The sequence below is a fragment of the Gorilla gorilla genome, chromosome 12 (genome assembly GCF_029281585.2).
Source record: "Gorilla gorilla gorilla isolate KB3781 chromosome 12, NHGRI_mGorGor1-v2.1_pri, whole genome shotgun sequence".
NCBI classification, from domain to species: domain Eukaryota; kingdom Metazoa; phylum Chordata; class Mammalia; order Primates; family Hominidae; genus Gorilla; species Gorilla gorilla.
In genome coordinates, this window is record NC_073236.2 from 129,103,177 (window position 1) to 129,131,166 (window position 27,990).

Here is a 27,990-nt window from a genome sequence, read left to right on the forward strand (position 1 = left end):
CCAGGAGGAGCTGAGGCGGTGCGACCCGAGACTGCCAGCCCCGCCCCCAGCAGGCCCCGCCTTCCGCTGCTCGCCACCGCCCCCGTGAAAAAAACCAAACCGGTAACCTCTACCCGGCCGCCTCCCATTGGATATGTGAGTGAGCGATGTCCACCAGGACCAATGAGCCGCAGCCACGGCTTGGCGAGCGCCTTCCGGCCCGCCCCCGCGCGGCCGCCCCTCGGACCACCGGACTGGCCTGGGGCGGGACGTGGGCGCGGGGGCGCGGCGTGCGGCACGCGGCAGGGCTGAAGCGGCGGCGGCGGTGGGGACTGCACGTAGCCCGGCGCTCGGCATGGCTCTCCTGGTGCTCGGTAGGTGCGGGCCGGCGGAGGGAGGCGGGCGAGCTGGGGTCGGCCTGAAAGGTTTCGAATATCTAGGCCGTTCCCTGGTGGGCCGCGGCCGCAGGCGGCCGGAAGTGGGCCTGGCGGGCGGGAGGCGCGGGCCTCGGCGTCCGGAGGAGCTGCTAGGTTGCCCCGGCGGAGGTGCGGGTGCGCGGGAGACTCGGGCCCCGTGGGGAGGGGCTTCCGCAGCCGCGGGGGGCGGGAGCCTCGTGCGCTGGAGCCGGGCGCGGGGTCCAGGGCCGGGCGGGAGAGCCGCGGAGCCCAGCCCCGGCCGGATCCCGGGGAGGGGGTCAGTATTCCCGGCGAGTCGCAGGAGAGCTTGTTCTGGGCTCCTCTCGAACTCGTGCGTGGGGACGGAGGTTGGCGGGCGTCCTGCACTGCAGCTTGTTTCTGCCACCTGTTTTATGCAGCTCCTACTTTTAAAAACTGAAATGTTAAGCCGGGCGCGGTGGCTCACACCTGTGATCCCAGCACTTTGGAAGGCCGAAGCGGGTGGATCATCTGAGGTCAGGAGTTCGAGACCAGCCTGACCAACATGGCGAAACCCCGTCTCTACTAAAAATACAAAATTAGTCGGGCGTGGTGTCGCGCGCCAGTGATCCCAGCTACTCAGAAGGCTGAGGCAGGAGAATCTCCTGAACCCCCAGGAGGCGGAGGTTGCAGTGAGCCGAGATCGCGCCACTCCAGCCTGGGCAACAAGAGTGAAACTCTGTCTTAGAAACAAAAAACTGAAATGTTAAATCTCAGTCCTGAAATAAGGACCCATAGTTCCCTTAGAAAGGGACAGTGCCTTCCAAAAGCTGGGCTTAAGACGCAGGGGCGCTTCGCATGTGATCGGACTCCTTAAAAACGAAATGGAACCCGGCGTCTTAGGAATTCTGTAAATGTCTGCTTCTTAGTGGGCGAGGCCGAGGGTCCTGTCCTTGCCGGGCTCGCCTTGGTCACAGCCTTGGCTCTGAGAGTCCTTAACCTCGGCTCTGGCCTCAGACCACCTTCCCTCTATTTACTGGCTCTGTGACTTGGAGCAAGTTACTTAACCACTCTGTGCCAGTGCCTTTTCAACGGTGTTCACCATTTTAGGGACTGATAATAGTACTCCCTTAGGGTTGTCCTGAGGATTAATGAGTTAGTACATGTCTTTCTGTTTTTTTGAGACACGGTCTTGCTCTGTCTCCTAGGCTGGAGTGCAGGGTTTCCATCATAGTTCACTGCAGCCCGGAACTCCTGGTCTCAAGGGATCCAGGCACATGCCACCACACCTGGCTAATTTTTAAATTTTTTGTAGAGTCAGGGTCTCATTGTATTGCCCAGGTTGGTCTCAAAGTCCTGGCCTCGAGTGATCCTTCTTCCTCAACCTCCCAAAATCCTGGGATTACAAGTGTCAGTCACCTGGCCCGGCTAGTACATGTTTAAAGAGACGTAAATATTTGCCATATTACTGTGGAGAGAGTAGATGAGGGGAAAAGAGTTTAGTCTGTTTAGTTTCCTGTGAGTGAATTCAGACTAGACCCTGAAAGAGTCCGTGAGTCTATTAATTAACTCATTTTAATAAATGGCAGCCTTTTGGGGAAACCTCTTGGTTTCTAGATGACTGCTCTGGGACCATAGACTCCTCCTAGCAGATGTGGGACAGAGATGTTACTGATGTGAATTTATAGCATCCTTAACTGCCATGGAGGAATGGAAAACCACAGATGGCAGAGCCATCTGCTCACAGAGATTCTAGACACTCACTCGGATGGTCCAATTTCCCATTGGTGTTCATTATCACTGAGTGGAATGGTGATGTGAATTTTAGAAACAGAACGTCATTGGTCAGCATTGACCTACTTTGTCATCTTAAGTGAGCCCAGGGTTTTTTGTGTTCTTGGGGGTTGGAGGTAGTTGTTGGCTACTTTTATGCATTCAGAATGTCCACATCTTTTGTCTGTTCTTTCTCAGTAGTATGTTAGGTTTCCTTGTAACCCTGCTAGGTCACATTGCCTTTTTAGGAATTTTAGTCTCAAACCTTAATCAACACAGCATTTTCATTGGGTAGCCGTGTACAAGCAGAGGAGGCTCTTGTGAGAACTAGGCAAAATTTAAAGACAAACAGAGGTCCCTCACCATTACTAGAAAAAAGAATAACCCAAGTCTATCTTAATACTGTCAGTAAAGAGCGTCTTTGTACGGAAAGGGAAGCACATTCCTAAGGTGAAAAACCCTGGTCTGTTCTGGTGACTGCAGCCTGCTTGTAACAGCATGAAGAGGAGAGGACTGACGTTATTGCTGTCCTTGATTGGCAAAGAGAAGTGAAAGTACCTAATTCTGCCACAGTCTACCTAATGATGCTCTGTGGATTATACCCCTGCATTCTCCAGCCCTTCGGTTAGAAATTTGGGTCTGTCTAATTATATGATCTTAGGTAAGTTATCCTTTCTGTGTTAAAGTTTCCTGGTCTGTGAAATAATGGGCACCATGACACATACCACATAGGGTTCTTAAATGACTTAATATATGCAAAATGTTTAGAAAAATGCCTGATACAGAGTCACGCAAGTGTTACTGTTTTGTCTCGCCAGAAATAAAGACCCCAGTTTCTGGAGCATAGTGTGACAGGTATCTCAGAATGTTAGCCATACTCCCAGATCTCTCTTGTAAGAATTTCTCTTGAAACAGTCATACTAATTTGAGGGGAGGAGGAAAATATAAGAATTTTCCGTGCTGGGCTGTTAGTGAAAAACTGGAAACAATCAAAATTCAGTCAGTAGTGGATTGACTAAATGGTTCAGCCATTAAAAATGGTTACATTGGAGTAATTTTAAAATCCTTAAGTAGAAAATATCTGTAACTTACTCTTTTGCTTTTCCATTTTTGAAAATTTCACAATAGGCTCAGTGTACTGAGCAAGTACCAAATTCGTATCGATTTTACAAAAAAGATAAAGTTCTTTAAAAGTAGTACATCTCTGTAGAAGATTATCCTATTTTTTGTTTTTTTTTTTTTTTTTTGGTTTTTTTTTTTTGAGACCGGGTCTCGCTCTGCCTCCCAGGCTCAAGCAATCCTCCCACATCAGCCTCTGGAGTAGCTGCGGCTACAGATGCACCCTACCATACCCAGCTAATTTTTGCATTTTTGTATTTTATATTTTTTCTCTACAAGAGATGGAGTTTTGCCATGTTGCCCAGGCTGGTCTCAAACTCCTGGCTCAGGTTATCCACCCGCCTCATCCTCCCAAAGTTCTGGGATTACAGGCCTAAGCCACCCAGCCTTAGTCTTACTTTCAAGCTTATTCAGAGTTAGGACTGTCAGTGCTTATGTTCTTGATTTACTTGGCTTTGTTAAACATGTCAAACTCTACTTCACCTTTTCTGCAGCAGTGAAAAGATTAATGAGCAGTGCCATCCAATAGAAATATAATGCAAACATATATGTAATTTTAAATTTTCTAGTAGCTACATTTAAAGTGGCCAAAAGAAACAGGTGAAATTAATACATTTACTCAGTATATCTAAGATCATTTCAACATGTGTTTTCAAAATGAAAAATAATATTGAGGCCGGGCACGGTGGCTCACGCCTGTAATCCTCGCATTTTGGGAGGCCAAGGTGGGCGGATCACCTGAGGTCAGGAGTTCAAGACCAGCCTGGCCAACATGGTGAAACCCCATCTCTACTAAAATACAAAAATTAGCCGGGCATGATGGCTGATGCCTGTAATCCTGAGACGGGAGAATCGCTTGAACCCAGGAGACGGTGGTTGCAGTGAGCCAAGATTGCACCACTGCACTCCAGCCTGGGCAGCTGAGTGAGACGCCGTCTCAAAAAAAAAAGAAAAATAATGAGATTACATTTTTCCCTCCATTAAGTCTTCAGAATTCAGTGTGTTTTTACCAGCATATCTTAGTTTGGGGTAGCCACATGTAGCTAGTGGCTATCATGCTGGATAACCTGTTACTGAGGGAGCAGCCCTGCTTTGGTTAGCCTGGTGTCCATTCACAGGCATCCTTTCCCACCTCTTGAAATGGAAAAGGAGATTATCCTATCAAAGGCTACTCCATCACTGACTGGGTTCCCGCTCCTCCTCTGACTCTGGGCATTTTTTTCAGATACTCCCTGTATTTTATCTTTGGCCTCTCCCACTGCATATGTCTTCCTCTCCTAGATCACTCCCATCTTTAAAGAAAACCTTCCTTGTTTTCTACATTTGCCTGCCTCTGGTCTCTATAATGAAACCTGCTTAAAGAGTTACCTATATTCTCTCCAACCCTCTGCAGACTGCATGCCTGTTATTTTCACTCCACCACAACTGCCAGGGCTCCCAGTGACTTCTTTGTCACTAAATCCAATCAGTAGATGGTTTTAAGTCTTTGCTACTTTATCTCCCAGTAGCATTTGTTAGTGTGGCCCCTTCCACATGTATCTTGGTTTATGTGACACCACTCTGGATAATTCTCCCAATCCACCTTCCACATGGCAACTGGAATACTCCTTCTAGAAAGCATAAATCTATTCTTTCCTCTGAATGATAACCCTTTAGTGGCTTCACTATTAGTAAAATTAACAGTTTTATAAGTTCTTACAGTATTGGCTATATCTGTAATTCAAATGCAGTGTAAATCTTGAATACCATAATTGTTCATTCATACCTATAGCGTACAGAACCACTTTATCTTGAGCACTAAAAAGACAGCATGGTGTAATAGGAAAAGCTTGGAAATGGAGAGCTGCCCTGCCCCTTATATGTATGACCATAGATGGGCCATTTGGTCTAGACCTTTATTTACAAAATGGAGATAATTCCTACTTTGTAGTTAGTAATGCTGTCAAAAATTAAGTGATCTAACATATTTGAAAGTGATTTGAAAAATTGAACGTGTTGTATGATGGAGGATTTAGCAGTAAAACAATGAACAATGGTGTACACTCCTTCCAGAAGAAGTGTACCATTTAGTTATTCCAAAAAGGTCCATTTGAAATCTTCGAAATTCTAATTATGAAGCAAGCATGTGAAAATGTAACTAAGATGGCATGTACACACACTACTTGAGAACACAGGCCAGTCTCACTTATAATTTGCTATATCAACAAATTAAAAGGAAGAAATGATATGATCAACTTCAGAGATGCTGAAAAGACAGGAATAGATAGAAATTTCGTTAACATTGTAAGTATATTTTGGCCTGGCGTGGTCACTCATACCTGTAATCCCAGCACTTTGGGAGGCAGAGGCAGGAGGATCACTTGAGACCAGCCTGGGCAACACAGGGAGACCCTGTCTCTACAAAAATTTTAAAAGTTAGCCAGGGATGCACCTGTAGTCCCAGCTACTGGGGGTGCTGAGGTGGGAGGATCACTTGAGCCCAGGAGGTCAGGGCTGCTGCAGGGAGCTGTGTTTGCACCATTGCACTCCAGTCTGGGTGACAGATCAAGACCCTCTCTCAAAAAAAATAAAGTGTATTTATTTCAATCCAAAAGCCAGCATGATGCAAATAGGAAAACCTTGTTGAAGTCAAGAACAGTCTGAGGATATTCCATTATTTACTTTGTTCTAGAGGTAATTAGCAAATTTTTGTATATTGTCATGTGTTGCTTAACATTAGAGATGTGATCTGAATTATGATCAACTTCAGAGATGCTGAAAAGACAGGAATAGAAATTTCTTTAATTTCTATTGTATCAGACGATTTCTTCATTGTGAATAGCATCAGCGTGTACTTAATACAAACCTAGATGGCATAACTTACTAACTAGGCTACATGGTATAGCTTATTTCTCTTAGGTTACAAATCTGTTCGGCATGTTACTGTACTGAATATTGTATGCAGTTGTAACACAATGGTAAGCATTTGTGTATCTAAACATAGAAAAGATGCAGTAAAAATATGATATAAAAGATTAAAAATAGTACACCTGTATAGGACATTTACCATGAATGCAGCTTGCATGACTGGGGGTTGCTCTAAAAATTTTATTTCTTGGATAATAGATTAACCTTAATTTACTGTAACATTTTTCTTTCTTTTTTTTTTTTTTTTTTTTTTGAGGAGATGTGGTTTTGCTATTCTGTGTTGGCCAGCCTGGTTTTGAACTGCTGGCCTCAAGCAGTCCTCCCACTTTGGCCTCCAAAGTGTTGGGATTATAGGTGTGAGCCATGGCATTTGGTCAACATTTTACTTTCTAAACTTAATTTTTTTTTTTTTTAACTTTTTGGCTCTTGTAAAAACACTTACCTTAAAACACATTGTACAAAACAGCAGTACAAAAATATTTTCTCTTTTTTTTTTTTTTTTGAGACAAGGTCTCGCTCTATCAGGCTGGAGTGAGTGGCGCATCACAGCCCACTCCACCCATAGCCTCGACCTCCCTGGACTCAGTGATCCTCCCACCTCAGCCTCTCAAGTAGCTAGGACTATAGGCATGCACCACCATGCCTGGCTAATTTTTGTACTTTTTTTAGAGAGGGGGTCTCACTATGTTGCCCAGGCTGGTCTTGAATTCCTGAGCTCAAGCGATCTGCCTGCCTTGGCCTCCCAAAGTGCTGGGATTACAAGCATGACCCATAGCGCCTGGCCAGTATTTTCTTTTATATCCGTATTCTGTAAGGTTTTTTTTTGTTTTTAAAGTTTGTTTTAGTATTTTAAACTTTTTTGTCAAAAACTAGGACACAGGGCTGGGCACGGTGGCTCACGCCTGTAATCCCAGCACTTTGGGAGGCCGAGGCGGGCGGATCACAAGGTCAGGATATCGAGACCATCCTGGCTAACACAGTGAAACCCCATCTCTACTAAAAATACAAAAAATTAGCCAGGTGTGGTGGCAGGCGCCTGTAGTCCCGGTTAGTCAGGAGGTTGAGGCAGGAGAATGGTGTGAACCCGGGTGGCGGAGCTTGCAGTGAGCTGAGATAGCGCCAATGCATTCCAGCCTGGGTGACAGAGCAAGACTCCGTCTCAAAAAAAAAAAAAAAACACAAAAACTAGGACACAAACACGCACATTAGCCTAGGTCTACACAGGGTCAGAGTTATCAAGGCATCACAAGGTGATAGGATTTTTTCAGCTCCGTTATAATCCACAGGACCACCCTCATATATGTGTTCTCTCCTTGACCCTGTGGATGTGACTGTATATGTAAATTTAAAAGGTGAAATTTTGATAGTAATGCCATTTCAGAGAACTTTTGGGTTCTTAAGATACTAGTAAGTCAGTTCAGAATTTGTTTTCCTAAATTATTGTTGTAAATTGCGTGTAAGTTTCCAGAGTTGCTAATGAAAATGCTCTTGATCCACAATGTGGCAGAACTGTGTGGTCAGCAATACAGTCGACACTGTATCCTTTCTTTATAAGGTTATTCACACGAACAGTGTTTCTGATAATGTGTTATGGATAGTATTAAGAGAAATAAAACTATTTATAAAAATAAACATTGGCTGGGCGCCGTGGCTCACGCCTGTAATCCCAGCACTTTGGGAGGCCGAGGCAGGTGGATCACCTGAGGTCAGGAGTTCAAGACCAGCCTGACCAACATGGAGAAACCTGTCTCTATTAAAAATACAAAATTAGCTGGGCGTGATGGCACATGCCTGTAATCCCAGCTACTTGGAAGGCTGAAGCAGAATTGCTTGAACCTGGGAGGCGGAGGTTGCGGTGAGCCGAGATCGTGCCATTGCACTCCAGCCTGGGCAACAAGAGCGGAACTCCGTCTCAAAATATAAATAAATAAATTACCGTTGCCCTTGAAAGAGTCACAATCTAGTGGAAGAGACAATAATTATTTTCCCCTTCAAAAATATATTTTAACAAAGATAATGTGCTAATAATTGCAACTGAATAACATGAGGAATGATTACTACGTGATTGTCCAAGGTTACACAGGCAGAAGTGACCTCCCAATTTTTCAGCATCCATGCCATAAAATGACAGTAGTACTGCCTCATGGAACGGTTGTAAAGAACAAAGACTTTGATACATGAAAGCCACTAAGAATAATGCTTCAGCCTTTTTCCAGTGCAGCCCAAGGAGTGGGAGTGGGGACCGTCCGTTCCTTTCTTGCTCAGCGTTGCAGCAATGGGAGTGAAATTCTAGGGGCTCCGACTGCAGCAGGAAGGGCAGAGGGGCCAGAGCTAGGCCGTACTCCTGTGTGAAGGGCCCTGGTCAGTTAAAGAGGACTCTGGTTCCCCAGGGTTTCCAGTCAAAGCATGAACAGTGCTGTTAATGGTGCACTTTTGTTGTTATCTTCAGGTCTGGTGAGCTGTGCCTTCTTTCTGGCAGTGAATGGTCTGTATTCCTCTAGTGATGATGTGATCGAATTAACTCCATCAAATTTCAACCGAGAAGTTATTCAGAGTGATAGTTTGTGGCTTGTAGAATTCTATGCTCCATGGTAAGTATTATAAAATAGTTGTAGATTATTTATAGTACTTTCTGAAATTGGAGAAAATGCTGTATAAAAATCTGATTTTATTAAGACATCTAGTTTAGCTTAGTGTTTGTTTAAAATAAGTAGAGAAGAGGGAAATGGGAAATGCAAAGTATCTAGTCTGTTGTTAAGGAAGATCTGTCTTTTGATGAGGTGATGCGTGTGGAAGGAAAACTGATTTTATGAGGAAGGAATCTTGAGCGAAGAAAATGGAGGGGCCAGTGATTAACTTCATTCTGTTTCTTGAAGAGAATTATTTCCTGAAAAAACATAGTTAGAAAATCTGGTTTAATTTAAAAATTCTTTTCTTACCTTACATTCAATACTGGAAGAACCCTTGTGGGGTAAAAATGTAATCACCATTGAAACTAACAGCACAAAATTATATACAGTCAAAAGTACAACATTGCACTAGTTATTCGTGTGATTAAAGCGTTTAATGCAAAAAAACACCAAATAGAAGAGTGGAAACTGTGCAAGATGTATATGAGGCTGTCTCTGCTGTAAACCAGCAGGCCACAAGTATCCTGAGAGGAGAACCAAACCCTAGCCAGCTGTGTGTCTGTGAAGAACTGTGTGGTTATCTGAAATCCCAAGGAATCCTTTGACATGTGAACAATGCTTTGTAAGCTTAAGTGAGGGATATTAGAACCTGATGGGTACATTTTAGGGTATGCCTGATGAAACTTTTTCCTTTCTCACTTTAACTTTTTTCTTTGAAACTAAGTTTTAGAAACTAACCACCAGTCCTCATGGACCATTTTACTTTATGCTCAGTGTAGCAAATGGAGGTAAAAACGCTCTGTGTTCAAAGTGGATGTTGCCACATTGTGCGTCCAGTCCACCTAATGCCTTTACTGTTTTAAGGCTCTGGTATTTATGTGTTCAGTCCAAATGCTAATTCTGTGTGGATTAGCTCAATTATACTAGCAAATACATAAATAGTAATTGTACAAACTGTTGTATTGTTAAACATCTCTGTATGTGGTTTTTACAAGCTTATCATATATGGCATAGGTAATTTACCTTGTTTCTGAGAGCGACCATACAAGAGAAAACTCTGCAAGACAGCATAATTGAGAAGGCAGGATCTAGATCCACTAGTTAATCATTATTACATTGGCAGAGTTTTACTTTGTGGTATTTGGGTGACTGAATGTCTGATTAGAGCAAGCGCTTTTTTTGAGAGACAGGGTCTCACTTTCTCCCAGGCTAGAGTGCAGCAGCATGATCACGGCTCACTACAGCCTTGATTTCTCAGGCTCAGGTAATCCTCCCACCTCAGCCTCCCCAGCACTGGTACTACAGGCATGTACCACCACGCCCTGCTAATTTTTGTATTTTTTATAGAGACGGAATTTCACCATGTTGTCCAAGCTGGTCTCTAACTCCAGGGCTCAAGCAATTCGCCTGTCTCAGCCTCGCAAAGTGCTGGGATTACAGCTGTGAGCCACTGCACTGGGTCAGGCAGGTGCTTTTTAACTTCCTTTTGTGCTTGGATTCCTTTAGCATCTTGGTGAAGGCCTTGGATTCTTATAGTAAAACTTTTACGGTCAGGCATGATGGCTCACAATTATAATTTCAGCAATTTGGGAGACCACGGTGGGTGGATTGCTTGAGCACCAGAGTTCGAGGCCAGCTTGGGCAATGTGGCAAGACCCTATCACTACAAAAATAAAAAGAAAAGAAACAAATTACCCAGACGTGGTGCTGTGCACTTGTGGTCCCAGCTACTCAGGAAGCTGAGGTGGGAAGATCACCTGAGCCTGTGAGGTAGAAGCTGCAGTGAGCTGTGATTGTGCCACTGCACTCCAGCCTGGGCAACAGTGAGAGCCTGTCTCAAAAAAAGAAAAAAAAAAAAGATCTCCTTTAAAAAAAAAAAAATCAAACCTTTACATGTTTAAATAAAGCTTATAGAATCGCAAAAAAAACCTAAAGTATGGAAATATGATTATTGAAATATTAAAATTTTGATGTTAATGTAGTACTTTACAAGAACAGTAAGTACAGGTTGAACATCTCTTATCTGAAATGCTTGGGACCAGAAGTGTTTCTGATTTTGGATTTTTTCAGATTTTGGAAGATTTGCATAATACTTAGCTGTAGAGCATCCCTAATCTGAGAATACAAAATCTGAAATGCTCCAGTGACTGTTTCCTGTGAGTGTCATGTTGTCGCTCAGAAAGTTTTGGATTTTGGAACATTTCAGGTTGTGGGTTTTTAGAATAGAGATGCTAAACCGGTACCAAGATCCAGCAGCAGGCTTGACAGCTGCAATAATTCTGAATAGTGATGGGCATAAATGATGTTTGAAGATACCTGCAACAACTATAATGGCGATCATGAAAACAGCTGTGATTTTCATTCATGATAAAGTCACAATAATTGACTGTGGAGTGTTGTTTACATTCGTAAGGAAATTCTAAATTTCGATTACAGATTAGTGAAAATAAAGACTTTTTTTTCATCCAAATTCATAGACTCCCTCCCCTAAATTTTTCCTAAAAGGCCACCTTGGCTTCAGATTTATTTTTTTTATTTTTTTCTTTTTTTTCCTAAAAGGGATTCCCTAAATTTTTATCCACCAGCCCTTTGGGAGTCTGGACCCCAGTTGCAGAACCCCTGGGTAGACTGTATGCCATATTTATATGTATGTGGCATTATGATGTATGCGCAGATCAAATAGAAGAGAGGATGAACTCTGATAGTCTCTGAATTTAGTCCTCCTTTCTTAAACTGAAATTAAAGAGGCACGAAACCCTGTAAAAATCTGACTTCTGAATTTTTTAGTATCTCACCTAAACAACAAAACATACTGTATGTAAATACGTAGAAGTAGCATTTCAGGACATTCCCCCGATAGACCCTAACTTCAGATATTGGGATTGAGTTTAGGCCCCAATACTCAGTTACATAATAATTACAACTTCTACCTGTATGATTGTAGTATTTGGAATCAAAAACTTGTCAGGCAGCTCTGACACTGGATGGCTGTGATATTGGGTAAATTTCTTCTCAAAATCAATTCCATCATCTGTAAAATGAAATAACAAGAGGACCCGCCCTCAGCTTCATGCTGATTAAATGAAATCATCTATAAGTGTTTTCATCATGGTGCTGGCACCTAGCATTTGTGCATTTGGTCCTTAGAGACCTAATTAGAAGAGAATTTACTTTGTTTTTAAAAATGCATCAAATCACCAATGGATAAACTATGGTGTCTGCATACAGTGAATGTTACACAGCAATAAAAATAAACAGTATAGCTACCTACAACCTCAATGAGTGGTAAGGGCTAATAGGTTTACGCACATGTAATTTTTTAAAAGCGCTTTTCTGTGTTGTATTTCCCAATAATAGTACCTGCAAGGTTAAGGTTGTTTTTCCTTGTGTTCTCTTCTCTCCTCCTCTCCCCACTCTCTTCCGCTTTCCCTGCCTCCCCCCACCTCAGTCATTCACTCACATCACCATCTTGTGGTGTCACGTCATGCTTTTCGGCTTGTTAGGCTCACTAACGTGGGTTTATGCATGTGTTTCTAAGTCCAGAAGCGATTTGTGGGACCCAGAGAGTATTGAGATATAGGCATAGTTGATCTGGGCCAGATACCTCATATATAAAATTAAAAAGTTGGACTAGAGACTATCAAACCCCAGTAGGTTTAAGAATCACTAGCAGAACTTAATAAAATGCACTTCTTCCACTAGGAAGTTTGGGTTTGTGGACCCCAAGAATCTGTATCTTGCCTAGGCTTTCAGCTCCACACAGTGAAGCACATTGGACCAGATAGATTCTAAAGGGCTTGTTGAGGTGTAGAGTTGTAAATTATAGAGTTTAAATGTGATTTAATTGAGCAGTAATTCGGAAGCTTTTTTTTTTTTTTTTTTTTTTGGGGGGGGACAGAGTCTTGCTGTGTTGCCCGGGCTGGAGTGCAGTGGCATGATCTCAGCTCACTGCAACCTCCGTTTCCCGAGTTCAAGCGATTCCCCTCCCTCAGCCTCCCCAATAGTTAAGATTACAGGTGTGTGCCACCATGCCCAGCTAATTTTTGTATTTTTAGTAGAGACAGGGTGTCACCATGTTGGCCAGGCTGGTCTTAACTCCTGAGTTCAAGTGATCTGCCTGCCTCGGCCTCCCAAAGTCAGGCGTGAGCCACTGCACCCGGCTGGAAGCTTTTTTATTAGGATGATATGAAAAGTGATTGTTGTAAGTAATAAAATGGTGAGTTCATCCAGGTTGCTGATCCTATTTTACTTATTTATTTTTATTTTTATTTTTTGAGACAGAATCTCACTCTGTTGCCCAGGCTGGAGTGTAGCGGCATGATCTCAGCTCATGCAACCTCTGCCTCCTGGGTTCACATGATTCTTGTGCCTCAGCCTCCCCAGTAGCTAGGATTACAAGCGTGCGCCACCACGCCTGGCTAATTTTTGTATTTTTATTAGAGACGGGGTTTCACCATGTTAGCCAGGCTGGTCTCAAACTCCTGACCTCAAGTGATCCTCCTCGGCCTCCCAAAGTACTGGAGATTACAGGCGTGAGCCACCGTGCCCGGCCTTGATCCTGTTTTATTTGTGCTTGTCCTCTTTGCAGGCATCTCATTCAATAGACCATTGATGGGGTTTTTTAATTGAACTTTTGAATTTTTTGAATTGAGAATCAAAGGCTTTAATGGTTGCTTTGTGTTGTCTTCCCCCAAAAGGTGTGGTCACTGTCAAAGATTAACACCAGAATGGAAGAAAGCAGCAACTGCATTAAAAGTAAGTTTCTTAGGAATGCAAAAGGCTTACAAAACTTTTTTTTACAGTAAGTTTCTAAGATGTCCATATTCACCTGTGTATGTTTAAGTAATAAGTATGCAGATGGTTTAATGTTCAGTGGGAAGCTAGTTTGCATATCAGAGTTGAAAATACTGGTTCTGTTGTCAAAATCATACTGAGAACAAGGGGATAATACACATTTAAATGTTTACATTGCCTGTTTTTGTTTATTCTGTTTCCCAGATAAATGACAGTTACTCTCAGCCCTGCCAATTCTGTGAGCTGCAGAGTTCCCTCCATGGGCTTTGATTTCCCCCATCATTCCATTTAGATTCTCTTCTGGTGTTCAAGGCTAAAGCCCTTATTGACTGATTGCAAACTGCACCCTGTGCTTTATTACCTTTTTCTGAGTCTATATGAAGCAGATAATGAGTTCTTGTGGAGTCTGCTTTAGCGGAAGGAAAAATTGTTATTTCTTTTACATTTCCACAGGATGTTGTCAAAGTTGGTGCAGTTGATGCAGATAAGCATCATTCCCTAGGAGGTCAGTATGGTGTTCAGGGATTTCCTACCATTAAGATTTTTGGATCCAACAAAAACAGACCAGAAGATTACCAAGGTAAGGACTTTTCCTAGCTACTTCATTCCCCTGGTAGACAAGAACCTACTGTTCTTTAACAAGCTTGAGAACCTGCTCTACCTGCAAGGTTCTCAACCTCATTGTACTTGAATTATCTATAAATGGTACACAGTGATTCCTATACCCTCCGAGTCATTCTGAAGATGAAATGTGTGTCACACAGGTTTGTCTCAATGCTTGCTTAGGTCTATGCTACATTAGCAATGATAGAAAATAGTGTTCTGTGCTACCCTGTTGTCTTTCTCATTACAGTCACTTGTATTTAGTAAAGATCTACATGTATTTTCTTGCTCTAATCTCTCTTCCCTTTACTGTAGGAGAAGGGTCTAACATACCACTATGAAAAAGGAGACTCTGTAATTTGAGAGTCTTAGTCTCCTAAACTGTCAATAATAAATGGATACCACAAATTCTGTTTTGTAGATAAGTAAATTGTTAGTGTCTGCTGTGAGCCACTGAGGCAACTAAAGATAGAATTCAGGTTTCACCCTCCCAAGACTAAATGTTATTTCAGCCACACTATTCTTTTTTTTTTTTTTTTTTTTTTTTTTAAGAGACAGAGTCTTGCTATGTTGCCCAGCCTGGACTCAAATTCCTAGGCTCAGGCAATCCTCCTACTTCAGCCTCCCAAGTAGCTGGAATTACAGGCACCACACTCTTAGAGAATTGTCTTGTTATTTAATTAAGATATCACAAATGGGCTGGGCACGGTGGCTCATGCCTGTAATCCCAGCACTTTGGGAGGCCGAGACGGGCGGATCACGAGGTCAGGAGATCGAGACCATCCTGGCTAACACGGTGAAACCCTGTCTCTACTAAAAATACAAAAAATTAGCCGGGCACGGTGGTGGGTGCCTGTAGTCCCAGCTACTCCGGAGGCTGAGGCAGGAGAATGGCGTGAACCCGGAAGGCGGAGCTTGCAGTGAGCCGAGATTGTACTCCAGCCTAGGCGACAGAGCGAGACTCCGTCTCAAAAAAAAAAAAAAAAAAGATATCACAAACAGATTATTCTATTTAAGATAGTCAGAGTTGCTGGGTTGGGCCAGATCCATAGTGCTAGTAACAGTATTGGGCATAATTTGTTTGAAGCTGAAATTATGACTAATTTGATAAAGGTTTTTGTTGAAGATTTATATGGAACATATGAGTGACTGAACTTTGTCATCTTAGGTTTTGCTTTATGTGAGCAGTACCAGCTCATGGGTTGGGTGGCAGCATCAACATCATAGTAAAAGAGTTGTCTGTCATCGGTGACTTGCCTGAGTCCAGCTAATAGAAGGCAGGGAAGGTAGGGGTGAGGGGTACAGAATCTGTCGTGTGTGAGCTGGGAAGGCAGCCCATCCTGGCTGCCTAGCTGCTAGCCTCTCCATACTCCAGCGTCGTAACTAAACAGTACTTAGTGTCTTGCTTCTCTGCATAATGGGGATGTGCAAACCTATTTTAAGGTACCAGAAGCTTAATTGAAATAGTACACATAAAGCATATGAGACAAATACTTGGTAAATATGTGTCGTTGGCAAATCTCGAGGCTGGAGGTCTCATCTTCGTCTTCGTCTGAAGATGAAGATGTGGCCTTGGACACGTTGTCTCTGCTAGGCTCCCCAGCTCCAAAGTTCTAGGGAGAGACTTTTTTTTCCCCTGAGTAAACGCCTGCTTTTCTGCCTTTGAATAATAGTTTGTTTTAGTTTTCCTCACTTATGAAAATGTACATGTTTTTAGTGCAGTCAGTCTGCTGCTGTTTTTATAAATTTAGTTTATTGGAACACAGCCCTGTTTGTCAACATATTGTCTCTGGCTCCTTTTGCACTGGAACAACAGAATTGAGTAGTTGCAATAGACAGTATGGCCCAAAACGCTGAAAAGTTTTTTTCCTAGTATACTTCATGATTTGGCATATGTCCAGATAAAGACTCGGGGAAGGGGCAGTGGTTCAGATGACGGAGATACCTGACATAGATAAGGAGCAGAGGCTGTTTCATGTTGAGGCCTTGCCCTTCTGTGTTATCAAGTGACATACTTGGTAGGCTCAGCCAGCGATACAGTGCAAGATTATCTGAATAGATGCTGAGAGTTGCTGTAATATATTTTGTGGATATTTTTGTTCTGTTTTGTTTTGTTCGAGATGGAGTCTCACTCTGTTGCCCAGGCTGGAGTGCAGTGGTGCTATCTCGGCTCACTGCAACCTCCACCTCCTGGGTTCAAGCAATTCTCCTGCCTCAGCCTCCTGAGTAGCTGGGATTACAGACATGCACCACTACACCCGGCTAATTATTGTATTTTTAGTAGAGATGGGGTTTCACTGTGTTGGTCAGGCTGCTCTCGAACTCTTGACCTCATGATCCGCCTGCCTCGGCCTCCCAAAGTGCTGGGATTACAGGCGTGAGCCACCGCACCCGGCCTATATTTTGTTTCTTGTGTCAGGTCTGGTGTGTTCTCAAAAGTTTCTCTTCCTGGGCAGAAAAAAAGGCTGGCTGCACACCTTAGATCTCTAATCCCAGCACTTTGGGAGGCTGAGGTGGGAGGATCACTTGAGTACAGGAGTTTGAGAAAACTCTAAAAAAAAAAAAGAAAGATTTTTTTTTTTTCTTGACACAGAGTCTCGTTCTGTCACCCAGGCTGGAGTGCAGTGGCGTGATGTCGGCTCACTGCAGCCTCCGTCTCCTGGGTTCAGGTGATTCTCCTGCCTCAGCCTCCTGAGTAGCTGGGATTATAGATGTCCACCACCACGCCCAGCTAATTTTTGTGTTTTTAGTAGAGACAGGGTTTCACTATGTTGGGCAGGATGTTCTCGAACTCCTGACCTCAGGTGTTCCACGTGCCTCCGCCTCCCAAAGTGCTGAGATCCCAGGCGTGAGCCACCATAGCAGGCCAGAAAATGAACTTTCTAAAGAGATTCTATTAGATCTAGTTTTGCCTTTAAACTGAAGAAAGCAGATGGCATATGTTATTCCAGTACTTCTGTGTTAGTTAATAGCCCCTGACTGTCTTGAGCAAATAAGTTTTTGGTGAACTTCCAAAGACTATTATCATCTTGCCTCTTTGAGTTTTAATGCAGATTTGTTACTTATATTAGGATTAAGTTCAGCTTAACTGTTTCAAGCAAGATAGAAAAAAAGAAGCCTGGAATGGTTTCCAGTTACTTGGCTTCAAAGACACCTCATACCTGCTTTTTCCATCTTTTCTATCTGGTATCTCACAGAAATTGTTCCTTTTTTATTTGGGAAATTCCCCTGCTTTCCCAGCTAGATATTAAGCTTCTTATTGATCCATGTTCATGTTCGGTAAACATTTGTGAGTTATTCTCATTAGGAGATGGTATTTGAGCAGGGAGTTTTCGTTCACACTACGTAAAACTTAAGAAGAGAAATTGGGCTGGACACGGTGGCTCACACTTGTGATCCCAGCACTTTGAGAGGCTGAGGTGGGCGGATCACTTGAGGTCAGGAGTTTGTGACCAACCTGGCCGACATGGTGAAACCCTGTCTCTACTAAAAATACAAAAATTAGCCAGAAATCACTTGAACCCGGGAGGCGGAGGTTGCAGTGACCTGAGATTGTGCCACTGTACTCCAGCCTGGGCAACAGGGTGAGACTCCATCTCAAAAAATAATAATAATAAATAAAAAAGGAAAAGGAATTGGTTTTCCAAGTGTTAAGCCTAGTGCAAAATGCATTGTGGGGAGAAAGTGTGTTCTGTCAGAGATACATGTGTTAGAACTGTGTCACACCTGGTGAAGCTGACAGTGAGGTAAAGACACAGTCTTGGGCCGGGCCAGATGAGGCACTTGCTAAAGGCCGGGCTGAGGACCGCCTACCTTTCGTCTCCTGTAGGTGGCAGAACTGGTGAAGCCATTGTAGATGCTGCGCTGAGTGCTCTGCGCCAGCTCGTGAAGGATCGCCTCGGGGGACGGAGCGGAGGATACAGTTCTGGAAAACAAGTAAGACCATAAAATGTCAGTTTTTAATGTGTCATAATTTTGAAGCCAGAGTGGATTCCTTGTATAAGATAGTTGTTTTTTAAAAGTATGTTAAAGTGGTGAACTCTCAATTAAAGAATAATAGAGGATTGGATCCACCGATCCCAGAGAGAACCAGCCCTCCAGCCTGCTCATTTGGCTTCCTCAGAATTGCTGTTGCCAAAGCCAGTCAGTCCCAGGGCCTCTTGCCACACCTGCAGTCCAAGTACCAGGCCCAGGAGCCACGTGCTGGCATCCCGTGGCACTTGTAGGTCCAGAGTGGGGATGGGATGGACGGGTTTTCCTTTAGGTAGGCTTTGGCAAACCGTGATGAGATTGGATTACCTCTTGGCCTGTATCTGTGGCAGTCAGCCCCAAATCCATGGAAAATTCTACACAAATGGATAGGGAAGAAGAGAGAGAGAGAGGAGCAGATTGGTGTTTTAGATGCCCTTGTGTGAAATGTGAAGCTTACACTGATGTTCTTGTGAAAAGACAAACTTGAAGATGTATCAATATTAAATGGGCTTTTACTTTTAGGAGACCAGTTACACTAGCTTCTTTATACAGGCTCAGAGCTTACCCAGAGATTTCATGCTCTTGCCTTTTATTTTAAACTTAGACATTTAATGAGCATAGTTGCCTGGCCCCCTGCACCCTGCCTGGCAACAGAAAGCAATGCTGACTGCTTCTTAGATTTAGTACTGAAGAACATTCTTCGAAAAAAGAAAAGGATTAAGTGTTATTTTTAGCTCTGTTGGCTGGTAGGGACTTTGTCTATGAAAGATGTAACATAACATCCTAGGATGAAGCAGCAGCTGTACTTGAGTCTGAATTAGAACAGTGTTGTTCAGGTGGTTTTTTGAGCCATGTTGAGGTTTCTCTCTAAAAATAGCTGGTGACGGCATTCAGGTACAGGTTATGTGTTGTACTGAATGTATTGATAATTACTTGAAAGTAAAAGACTATTTGCCAAGCAAAAATTATAATGCTGAGGAATGTACCCAATTTGAATACAACCGTTTTCACTATTTTATTCACTAAAGAAAAACCCTAAAACTTTGTTAAGATGTAGAAGTAGTGTTATTATTTAAAACAGGAAAAGTGTTCTTCTTGGCCCAATTGTTTGATGTTTAATGTCATAAATGACAGGGCAGAAGTGATAGTTCAAGTAAGAAGGATGTGATTGAGCTGACAGACGACAGCTTTGATAAGAATGTTCTGGACAGTGAAGATGTTTGGATGGTTGAGTTCTATGCTCCTTGGTGCGGACACTGCAAAAAGTAAGTGCCTTCTACTAAGTAGTCTGTTCATTCACAGTGTTTTCAGTACATTCATTAGCTTATTTTGAAAGAGCTGAACTAGATAATAGATCACCACTAAGATCTCTTCCAGCAAAACTCTGACTCTAAGCGAATATTAAACATTGACATTAGCGCCAAGAGCTTCCACTCTCCTATTGCCAAAGATTAACAAGGGACTGGCTCATGTCTGGATTTAGGGGCAGTGGTGGAATGGGAAGCTCATGTGAAGGGTAGCATTGTATCTTTAGTAAAGCCACACATGAAATGTTTTCTAGGTGTGATATAATTGGGGATTGGGCAGAAATGCACAGATCAGTTAAAAAGTATAGGCTGGGCATGGTAGCTCACACCTGTAATCCTAGCTCTTTGGGAGGCCGAGGCAGGCAGATCACTTGAGGTCAGGACTTTGAGACCAGCCTGGGCAACATAGCAAAACCCCATGTCTACTAAAAATACAAAAAAATTGGCTGGGAGTGGTGGCGTGCGCCTGTAGTCCCAGCTACTTGGGAGGTTGAGGTGCAAGAATCTCTTGATTGTGGGAGGCAGAGGCTACAGTGAGCCAAGCTCACACCACTGCGCTCCATCCTGGATAATAGAAGGAGACTCTGTCTTAAAAAAAGAAAAGAAAAGAAAGGTGTTTGGGCTGCAAGTTAAAATGCAAGTATTTGGCCTGGTGAGGTGGATCACTTGAGGCCAGGAGTTTGAGACCAGCCTGGGCAACATGGGGAAACCCTATCTCTACTAAAAATGTAGAAATTAACAGTGGGTGGTGGCACACACCTGTAGTCCCAGCTATGTTGGAGGCTGAAATGAGATCACCTGAGCCCAGGAGGTTGAGGCTGCAGGGAGCCATGACTGCACCACTGCACTCCAGCCTGGGCAACAGAGAGAGACCGTGTCTCAAAGAAACAAAACAAAACGAATATTTTTCTATAGCCTAGAGCCAGAGTGGGCTGCCGCAGCTTCAGAGGTAAAAGAGCAGACGAAAGGAAAAGTGAAACTGGCAGCTGTGGATGCTACAGTCAATCAGGTTCTGGCCTCCCGATACGGGGTGAGTATACTTATAAGGCTCATTTCATTGTGAAATACATGGTGTTTCATTACTTCTTCCAATACTCCAGGCCTCCCTATGAGGTAGTAAAGGAGATGTTTAAACCATTTTGTAAGTGAAGAGATAAAGTCACTTTATTGTCATAACTAACAAGTCTGAAACTCAGGACTGTCAACTTTTCCCCCTAATGTCACACTGCTTCTGGTATATACTTAATGTGAGGTTTCAGCTTGCCCAGACGTATTCAAGTTGCTCATATGGCTGTTGTGAGTTGGTCCATTTGTTCTAGAGCAGGTACTTTGTGTTAATTATATGCCAGGGCTTGAATATGATTGGGCTAAACTTCACAGACTGTTAAAACTCCCTGATTTGATAATTGACCTCTGTGAGTCATTCCTTTGAAATCTGTGCAGTCTGGAGAACAGTTTTGTTACATTAAATTACCTATAAGGCCAGAGTGGTGGCTCACACCTGTAATCCCAACACTTTGGGAGGCCAAGGATCACTTGAGGCCAGGATTTCAAAACCAGCCTGGCCAACATGGTGAAACCCCGTCTCTATTAAAAATACAAATATTAGCCGGGTGTGGTGGTGCGTGCCTGTAGTCCCAGCTACTCAGGAGGCTGAAGTAGGAGAATCGCTTGAACCCAGGAGGCAGAGGTTGCAGTGAGCTGAGATTGCACCTGTGCTCTCCAGCCTGGGCAACAGAGTGAGACTGCTTCAAAAAAAAAAAAAAAAAAAAATTACCTATAAGGTGGTTTTAGAAACTGTAAAGATTGTGTTATTTTGCATTAAGTGTTAATTGGATTTTATCCTCTGACCTTTTTTTAATAGATTAGAGGATTTCCTACAATCAAGATATTTCAGAAAGGCGAGTCTCCTGTGGATTATGACGGTGGGCGGACAAGATCCGACATCGTGTCCCGGGCCCTTGATTTGTTTTCTGATAACGCCCCACCTCCTGAGCTGCTTGAGGTAAACCGCTTCCACTGCCTGTAGTCCAGAAAGCTTTTTTAGCTGATGGTGAGGAATGTTAAAGCAGTGTGACACACTGTTCATTTTATGCCCTTAAAGATACTCTCTTTAAAGTGGTTTCTATACTTTGAAATGGAAAAAAAGTCTGATAAATTGCTTTTCATAACTTTTAGCATTAGAATAATTACACTGAACAGAAATACGAGCTTCTTAAAGATAGAGTGTATTCAATCACTCTTGCTTATCATTCTCAAAGTAATAGAACATTTATCAAGTACTAATCATGTAACAGGCACTGTTCTGGCGTCTTTATATAGTTTTTTTTTGTTTTATTTTGTTTTGTTTTTTTCATTTAATTATCACATGAACACTGAGAGGTAGATACTGTTTTTATCTCCATTTTATATATGGGGAAATTGAGGCACAGAGCCTCAAGTGTGTATAAACATATAAGACATATAATACATGTAAGTATTATCTATTTAAACAAGTAAGTGGCAGAGCCAGGCTGTGTCCAGGCATTGCGATTTCAGAGATGTTCGTATGTGTGCTAATCACCCCACCCCCACCACCACAGCTTCCACAGGCTTAAGAATCAGTAGCAGAAAAATCTCCTCTTAGAGAACATGCCTCCGGGTGTTTCCATACGAGGAAGTAGTCGTGGGAGAAATGTTTTCAATGAAAGTGACGGTGCGAAGGTCTTGTTTGCCAGCTTACCTTTAGGTGTTGTATCATGCAGCCTCCTGATCGTCCCTTGTCTTCTGGGTCCCACAGATTATCAATGAGGACATTGCCAAGAGGACGTGTGAGGAGCACCAGCTCTGTGTTGTGGCTGTGCTGCCCCATATCCTTGATACTGGTAAGACAGACGGAAATGATTTCCCTTAGCTGTTCTATGCTAGATGCTCTGAGCATACTTCCTAAATGGGTTAATTTTATGGACTCCTTTATCTTTACCTTTAAAAAACTTTGTTTAAATCAGGAGCTGCAGGCAGAAATTCTTATCTGGAAGTTCTTCTGAAGTTGGCAGACAAATACAAAAAGAAAATGTGGGGGTAAGTTACTGAGCTTACTGTCTGAGTGTCATCTGAACAGCTGATTATAGGCTTTCTTGAGAGTGGTTCCCCCGTGTTTTTGTAAGCTGTGTTCTATGTTTGCTCTGCTATATGTTTTTTTTTTTTTTTTCCCTCCTGCCTCAGCCTCCCAAGTAGCTGGGATTATAGGCGCCCGCCACCACACCCAGCTAATTTTTGTATTTTTAGTAGGGTTGGGGTTTCACCATGTTGTCTAGGCTGGTCTCAAAACTCCTGACCTCAGGTGATCCACCCGCCTCCCCCTCCCAAAGTCCTGGGATTACAGGTGTAAGCCACCGCACCCGGCCTGCTCTGCTATATGGTTTTTATTCAGGATGTGAAAACTTTATCATGGGAGGAAAAGAAGGAATGAAGGGCTGTCAGCACAGCATGCATTTTTCTCATAGGAATCATGTTTTAAATGGTGATTGGAGTGCCAGGTTAGCAGGCAGACACATAAGGAGTAGTGCACCTGAATTCTACTGTGAACTTGAAGGCTGGGTGAGAAAGGGGAAATAGAATTGTTTCCTTCTCCTCTTCTGAGTAAGGACTGGATCTAGGCACATTTTCAAAACAGTGTATCTCTTTCCTATTTTATCCTTTTTTTTTTTTTTTTTTTTTTTTGAGACAGAGTCTCACTCTCTTGCCCAGGGTGGAGTGCAGTGGCGCAATCTCGGCTTACTGCAACCTCCGCCTCCCGGGTTCAAAAGATCCTCCTGCCTCAGCCTCCCGCGTAGCTGGGACTACAGGCGCACACCACCATGCCCGGCTAATTTTTGTGATTTTAGTAGAGATGGGGTTTGCACCATGTTGGTCAGGCTGGTCTCGAACTCCTGACCTTAGGTGATCCACCTATCTTGGCCTCCCAAAGTGCTGGGATCACAGGCGTGAGCCACCGTGCCCAGCCTCCTTCCTATTTATCTTTTTGCTTCTTGTCCTCAGTATCCATTGCTTTCCCTAGGTACCTAGCGCCCCCCTGTTGTCCCTCTCTCGATGACCTTGCTCCTCCTCCATTAGTCCAGCAAATGTTTATTAGATGCCTACAGAACACGAGAACATGCTTAATAACCCAAATGATATTGGTGGGATTTCAGGTAAAAAGGGAAAATCCATATAGAAACTCATCTTTTGTTTTTTATTTATTTGTCATTCTACGAAATATCTGAAGCGTGATCTTTTGTTCTCTAAGATCTTCTAGTTAGATCGTAAGCAATTTAAAAGACATATTTGCCCTAAAAACCAGTCTGGTTTTCTAGGTGGCTGTGGACAGAAGCTGGAGCCCAGTCTGAACTTGAGACCGCGTTGGGGATTGGAGGGTTTGGGTACCCCGCCATGGCCGCCATCAATGCACGCAAGATGAAATTTGCTCTGCTAAAAGGCTCCTTCAGTGAGCAAGGCATCAACGAGTTTCTCAGGTAATTTGTTTTCTTAGGTTGTTTGTTGTTTTGTCTGTTTGTTTGGTTCTGTTGTAGGTTTGTATTTGGAACTAGGTATATATATAAGCCAGGTAATAAATGGAATTTAAAATGCAAACTAATTCCAGAGAATTGAATGTTTATAAATTAGAGTTTTTAAATTGTCTCCCTGTTCGTTCTTTTTTCCATGGAATACTCTGCTTGCTGGATGAGGAGAAAGCATTGCTGCCCTCGGGCCACCCTGTGTGCCATTCTGTGCATCTGGCCCTGGGCTCTTTCTAATTCTCATAAAGGTCTCATATGGGCTAGAGGCCGCCCTGTCTGTCCATCCTCACCCTCATATGCATTGTAATCTTGACCTTGGGTAAATGTGGTTTCCATTTCTGGGCACTTGGCTTTGGAATGTGGTTATTTATTTGAAAATGGGTGTACTTAAGTTACTCCAACAATGTGCAAACAACATGATAGGTTCTAAAACCAATATACAGAGCTGTCTACCCTGCTCTGCTATTCAGCTCACCTAATCATCTTTTAGGCAATACAGGGCATTGACCTAAAGAGGTTTTATTTCCCATTCTTGCTTTCTTCCGCATTCATTTCTTAGCTGCTGTATAAGAGATGTTCAGCACACAAAAGGTAGTTGAGAGGCTTGTGTTGAATAATGAATAGGAAGAACAGTACATGAAAGCCTGCAGTGCTCTTGCTGCCAGTCTTCCTACTTGACGCAGAAGTTTGCGTGCTGTGTGGAGACGTGTGTGTGTGTGCTCTGTGGAGAGTAGGGGCTCCAAAGTCAGGCGCCTCAGTCACAGCTCCGCCTTGAGTAGTGAAGTGGGAGGCATGGAGGAAGCCCTGTGAGATCAGCTGCTTCAGCCTCTGCTGGGGGGGCAGACTGTGGCTCCTTCCCTCCCAGCTCTCTCTCATTGTAGTTGGTTAATATAGTTAATGGGTGTTTTCTTTCCCCCCCGCCCCCGAGACAGAGTCTTGCTGTGTCGTCCAGGCTGGCATGATCTCGGCTCACTGCAACCTCCACCTCCCGGGTTCAAGTGATTCTCCTGCCTCAGCCTCCTGAGTAGCTGGGATTACAGGCGCCTGCTACCACGCCCAGCTAATTTTTGTATTTTTAGTAGAGATGGGTTTTCACCAGGTTGGCCAGGCGGGTCTCGAACTCCTGACCTCAAGTGATCCACCCACCTCAGCCTCCCAAAATGCTGGGATTACAGGTGTGAGCTACCACGCCTGGCCAAGGGGGTGTTTTCATTAAGTTTGTGGGGCTGGGTGTGGTGGCTCACGCCTGTAATTCCAACACTTTGGGAGTCTGAGGCAGGTGGATCACTTGAGGCCAGGAGTTCGAGACCAGGCTGGCCACCACGGTGAGACCTTATGTCTACTAAAAATACAAAAAATAGGCCAGGTGTGGTGTCGTGGGCCTGCAGTCCTAGCTACTCGGGAGGCTGAGGCACAACCAGGAGGTGGAGGTTGCAGTGAGCTGAGATCACACCACTGCACTCCAGCCTGGGCAAAAGAGCGTGACTTGGTCTCAAAGAAAAAGAAGTTTGTGGACTGCTTAAGTTTGTGATTGTCATAGAGTAGTATTTATTAAATCAGGAAGTCAGAATGTGAATATATCTCGTAATTTTTTTTTCTAATAATAGGTTTGCTTATTCTAGCCCATTGGTGCCATAGATTGTTAGTCTAGCTCTATTATTCTATGAGTTGTTTGGTGAACTCTAAGTATTTGTGCCCACAGTATTTCTGGCTCTGGTTTCCCAACAGCCAGATTACACCAGGTCTGGTATGTTTCAAGTACTGATGTTTATGCACATATGCACCCCGCTCTCTGCCAGCCCACTGGAACCAGTCGCCTCACTTCTGATATGCTCCCTCTGTACAGGTTCACAGCAGTCTTAGAAAGCTCGCAGGCAGCCCATGTTCTAGATCAACTTTGATAATTATTTATGTATTTAATTTGTATTTCAGCAAATGCTCTGCTATTTTTAAAAACTTACTGATAGCAACTGACTTTATCTGATGCAGGGGACTTAGTTGGGAATGTTGAATCTGGTTGTAATGTTGTCCGTGATTAAAAAGATAATGTTCTCAAGGTGTTTCTGAGGAATGTAGTGCAGCAAGAGAGAAGAAATGCCTCTGCATAAACAAAGTAGGCAGACTGTTATTTTTAAAGTTGTTTATTCTTCTGCACCAGCAGTCCATTGTAAATGTGTGTGTGTGTGTTTTGGTCATTTTTCCCTAAGGGAGCTCTCTTTTGGGCGTGGCTCCACGGCACCTGTAGGAGGCGGGGCTTTCCCTACCATCGTTGAGAGAGAGCCTTGGGACGGCAGGGATGGCGAGGTGAGTGCCCGGGAGGGAAGCTGTGTGGGCAGCAGTCCTGGTTTACTCTCTTGAGCCTGTGCATCTCTGCACCTGGAGTCAAGTCCTTCCCATCAGACCTCAGCCCTGGTGCACCCGTGGGCCTTTTAAGAGGTTCTTCTCTGAAGACCCTTCATCTTCCTTATCACAAGTTTAAGTGCTGCACGGCATTTGATACTCTTGACAGCCAAGATACATTTCAGTAGTAAGGTTGCTTTCCTGATTATTACCTTAAAGTGAACATTTAGCCTGGAATTCATTTACTTTATCTTAGAAAAATAGAAAATGATAGCTTTGAAATTAGCACTTATTTCTGTACTGTTGTGTCCCACCCTCCTCAAAAGGACATGTTCAGTGGCTTCCAGTGTTAAAATGGTGAGTGATGTGATGTTGAAATGTTTCACCTGAGTTCTGAGCTTTTCCATCAGTATAATCATAGGTACGAAGGTCAGGGTAGGAGTCAGACTGAGGAGAACCTGGATTGTAGCAGGAGTAGCTCCAGAGAGCTGCTCTTCTGTAAAATGAGATGTTGACCTTCCAGGGTGTCCCCTTCTGCAGATCTAACAGTGGCTTTCTGTCGTCTCCCAGCTTCCCGTGGAGGATGACATTGACCTCAGTGATGTGGAGCTTGATGACTTAGGGAAAGATGAGTTGTGAGAGCCACAACAGAGGCTTCAGACCATTTTCTTTTCTTGGGAGCCAGCAGATTTTTCCAGCAGTGAAGGGACATTCTCTACACTCAGATGACTCTACCAGTGGCCTTTTAACCAAGAAGTAGTACTTGATTGGTCATTTGAAAACACTGCAACAGTGAACTTTTGCATCTCAAGAAAACATTGAAAAATTCTATGAATTGTTGTAGCCGGTGAATTGAGTCGTATTCTGTCACATAATATTTTGAAGAAAACTTGGCTGTCGAAACATTTTTCTCTCTGACTGCTGCTTGAATGTTCTTGGAGGCTGTTTCTTATGTATGGGTTTTTTTTAATGTGATTCCTTCATTTGAATATTAATGGCTTTTTCCATTAAAGAATAAAATATTTTGGACAATGCCGATAAATGTATGAAATTAGTATCCACATCATAAATTCAGAGTGATGTTTAGCAGTAAATCAATATTTTGAAGTGATACACAGATGTCTTTCCTCCCCACAAACTTTTTTAAACAAAAAACAAGACCTGATTTCCTGCCCAATATTTGTCTTTGGGCTGTCTCTAGTGACTAATTATTAAGGAATCTAGCTGGTTATACAGTTCAAGGCTTTCTATGTTGTTAATGAACCTCAAAATAGCCGTTAAGACATGAAATACAGCAGCAGGTTACCAATGCGAACAGGTAGTTCGCATTTATGTAAAACATTCAGAAAATGAAGTTTTGAATTTGTTAGAACATTCAAAGGACTTGAGAGCATTTTATTGTAACTTAAAAAAATAAATACAACTGTCACTAACTTTCGTGAGCAATTTCTCTGAAAAAGGATCTTAGTTCTGTAAGACATTTGAACCATTCTCTGGCTAAAGGAAAGAGGTGTCCGTGATAATCTGCACGAACATGAGACAGAGGTGCCAGCTGGCCTTTCTAGTCAAGAAGACTAAGGTCAATATGGAAGTAGACATAAGGAAAATAGTCTTGGTTATTGAGTTGCAGTCCCGGGATCTCCACAGATGCCTA

At 43.3% G+C, this 27,990-nt stretch overlaps 2 protein-coding genes across 5 annotated transcripts in view; one reads left to right on the forward strand and one right to left on the reverse strand.

The window, feature by feature from the left end:
- The first annotated feature begins 206 nt into the window (after positions 1-206).
- PDIA6 (protein disulfide isomerase family A member 6) lies at positions 207-27,769 on the forward strand. The gene is made up of 13 exons (XM_004028843.5): positions 207-353; positions 8,602-8,743; positions 13,480-13,537; positions 14,030-14,156; positions 18,009-18,115; positions 19,286-19,416; positions 20,374-20,488; positions 21,323-21,463; positions 22,238-22,322; positions 22,446-22,518; positions 23,793-23,951; positions 26,204-26,300; positions 26,907-27,769. Exons 1-13 carry the CDS (start codon positions 335-337, stop codon positions 26,973-26,975), a joined length of 1,323 nt encoding a protein of 440 aa, XP_004028892.1. The 5' UTR covers positions 207-334; the 3' UTR covers positions 26,976-27,769.
- ATP6V1C2 (ATPase H+ transporting V1 subunit C2) overlaps positions 27,042-27,990 on the reverse strand; it is a 65,727-nt gene continuing 64,778 nt past the window's right edge. For all 4 annotated transcript variants that reach the window (XM_055377487.2, XM_055377490.2, XM_055377488.2 and 1 more), the window contains one exon: positions 27,042-27,987. In XM_055377487.2, coding sequence (XP_055233462.1) covers positions 27,898-27,987 — 90 coding nt within the window. In that variant the 3' untranslated portion in view covers positions 27,042-27,897. The remainder of the gene's footprint in view (positions 27,988-27,990) is intronic.

Excerpts from the sequence above, each read along its gene's own strand:
- PDIA6 (XM_004028843.5), top strand. Across the intron at positions 13,538-14,029 it reads AAGCAGCAACTGCATTAAAA|GATGTTGTCAAAGTTGGTGC; the intron begins GTAAGTTTCTTA and ends ACATTTCCACAG. Across the intron at positions 21,464-22,237 it reads CACCTCCTGAGCTGCTTGAG|ATTATCAATGAGGACATTGC; the intron begins GTAAACCGCTTC and ends TGGGTCCCACAG.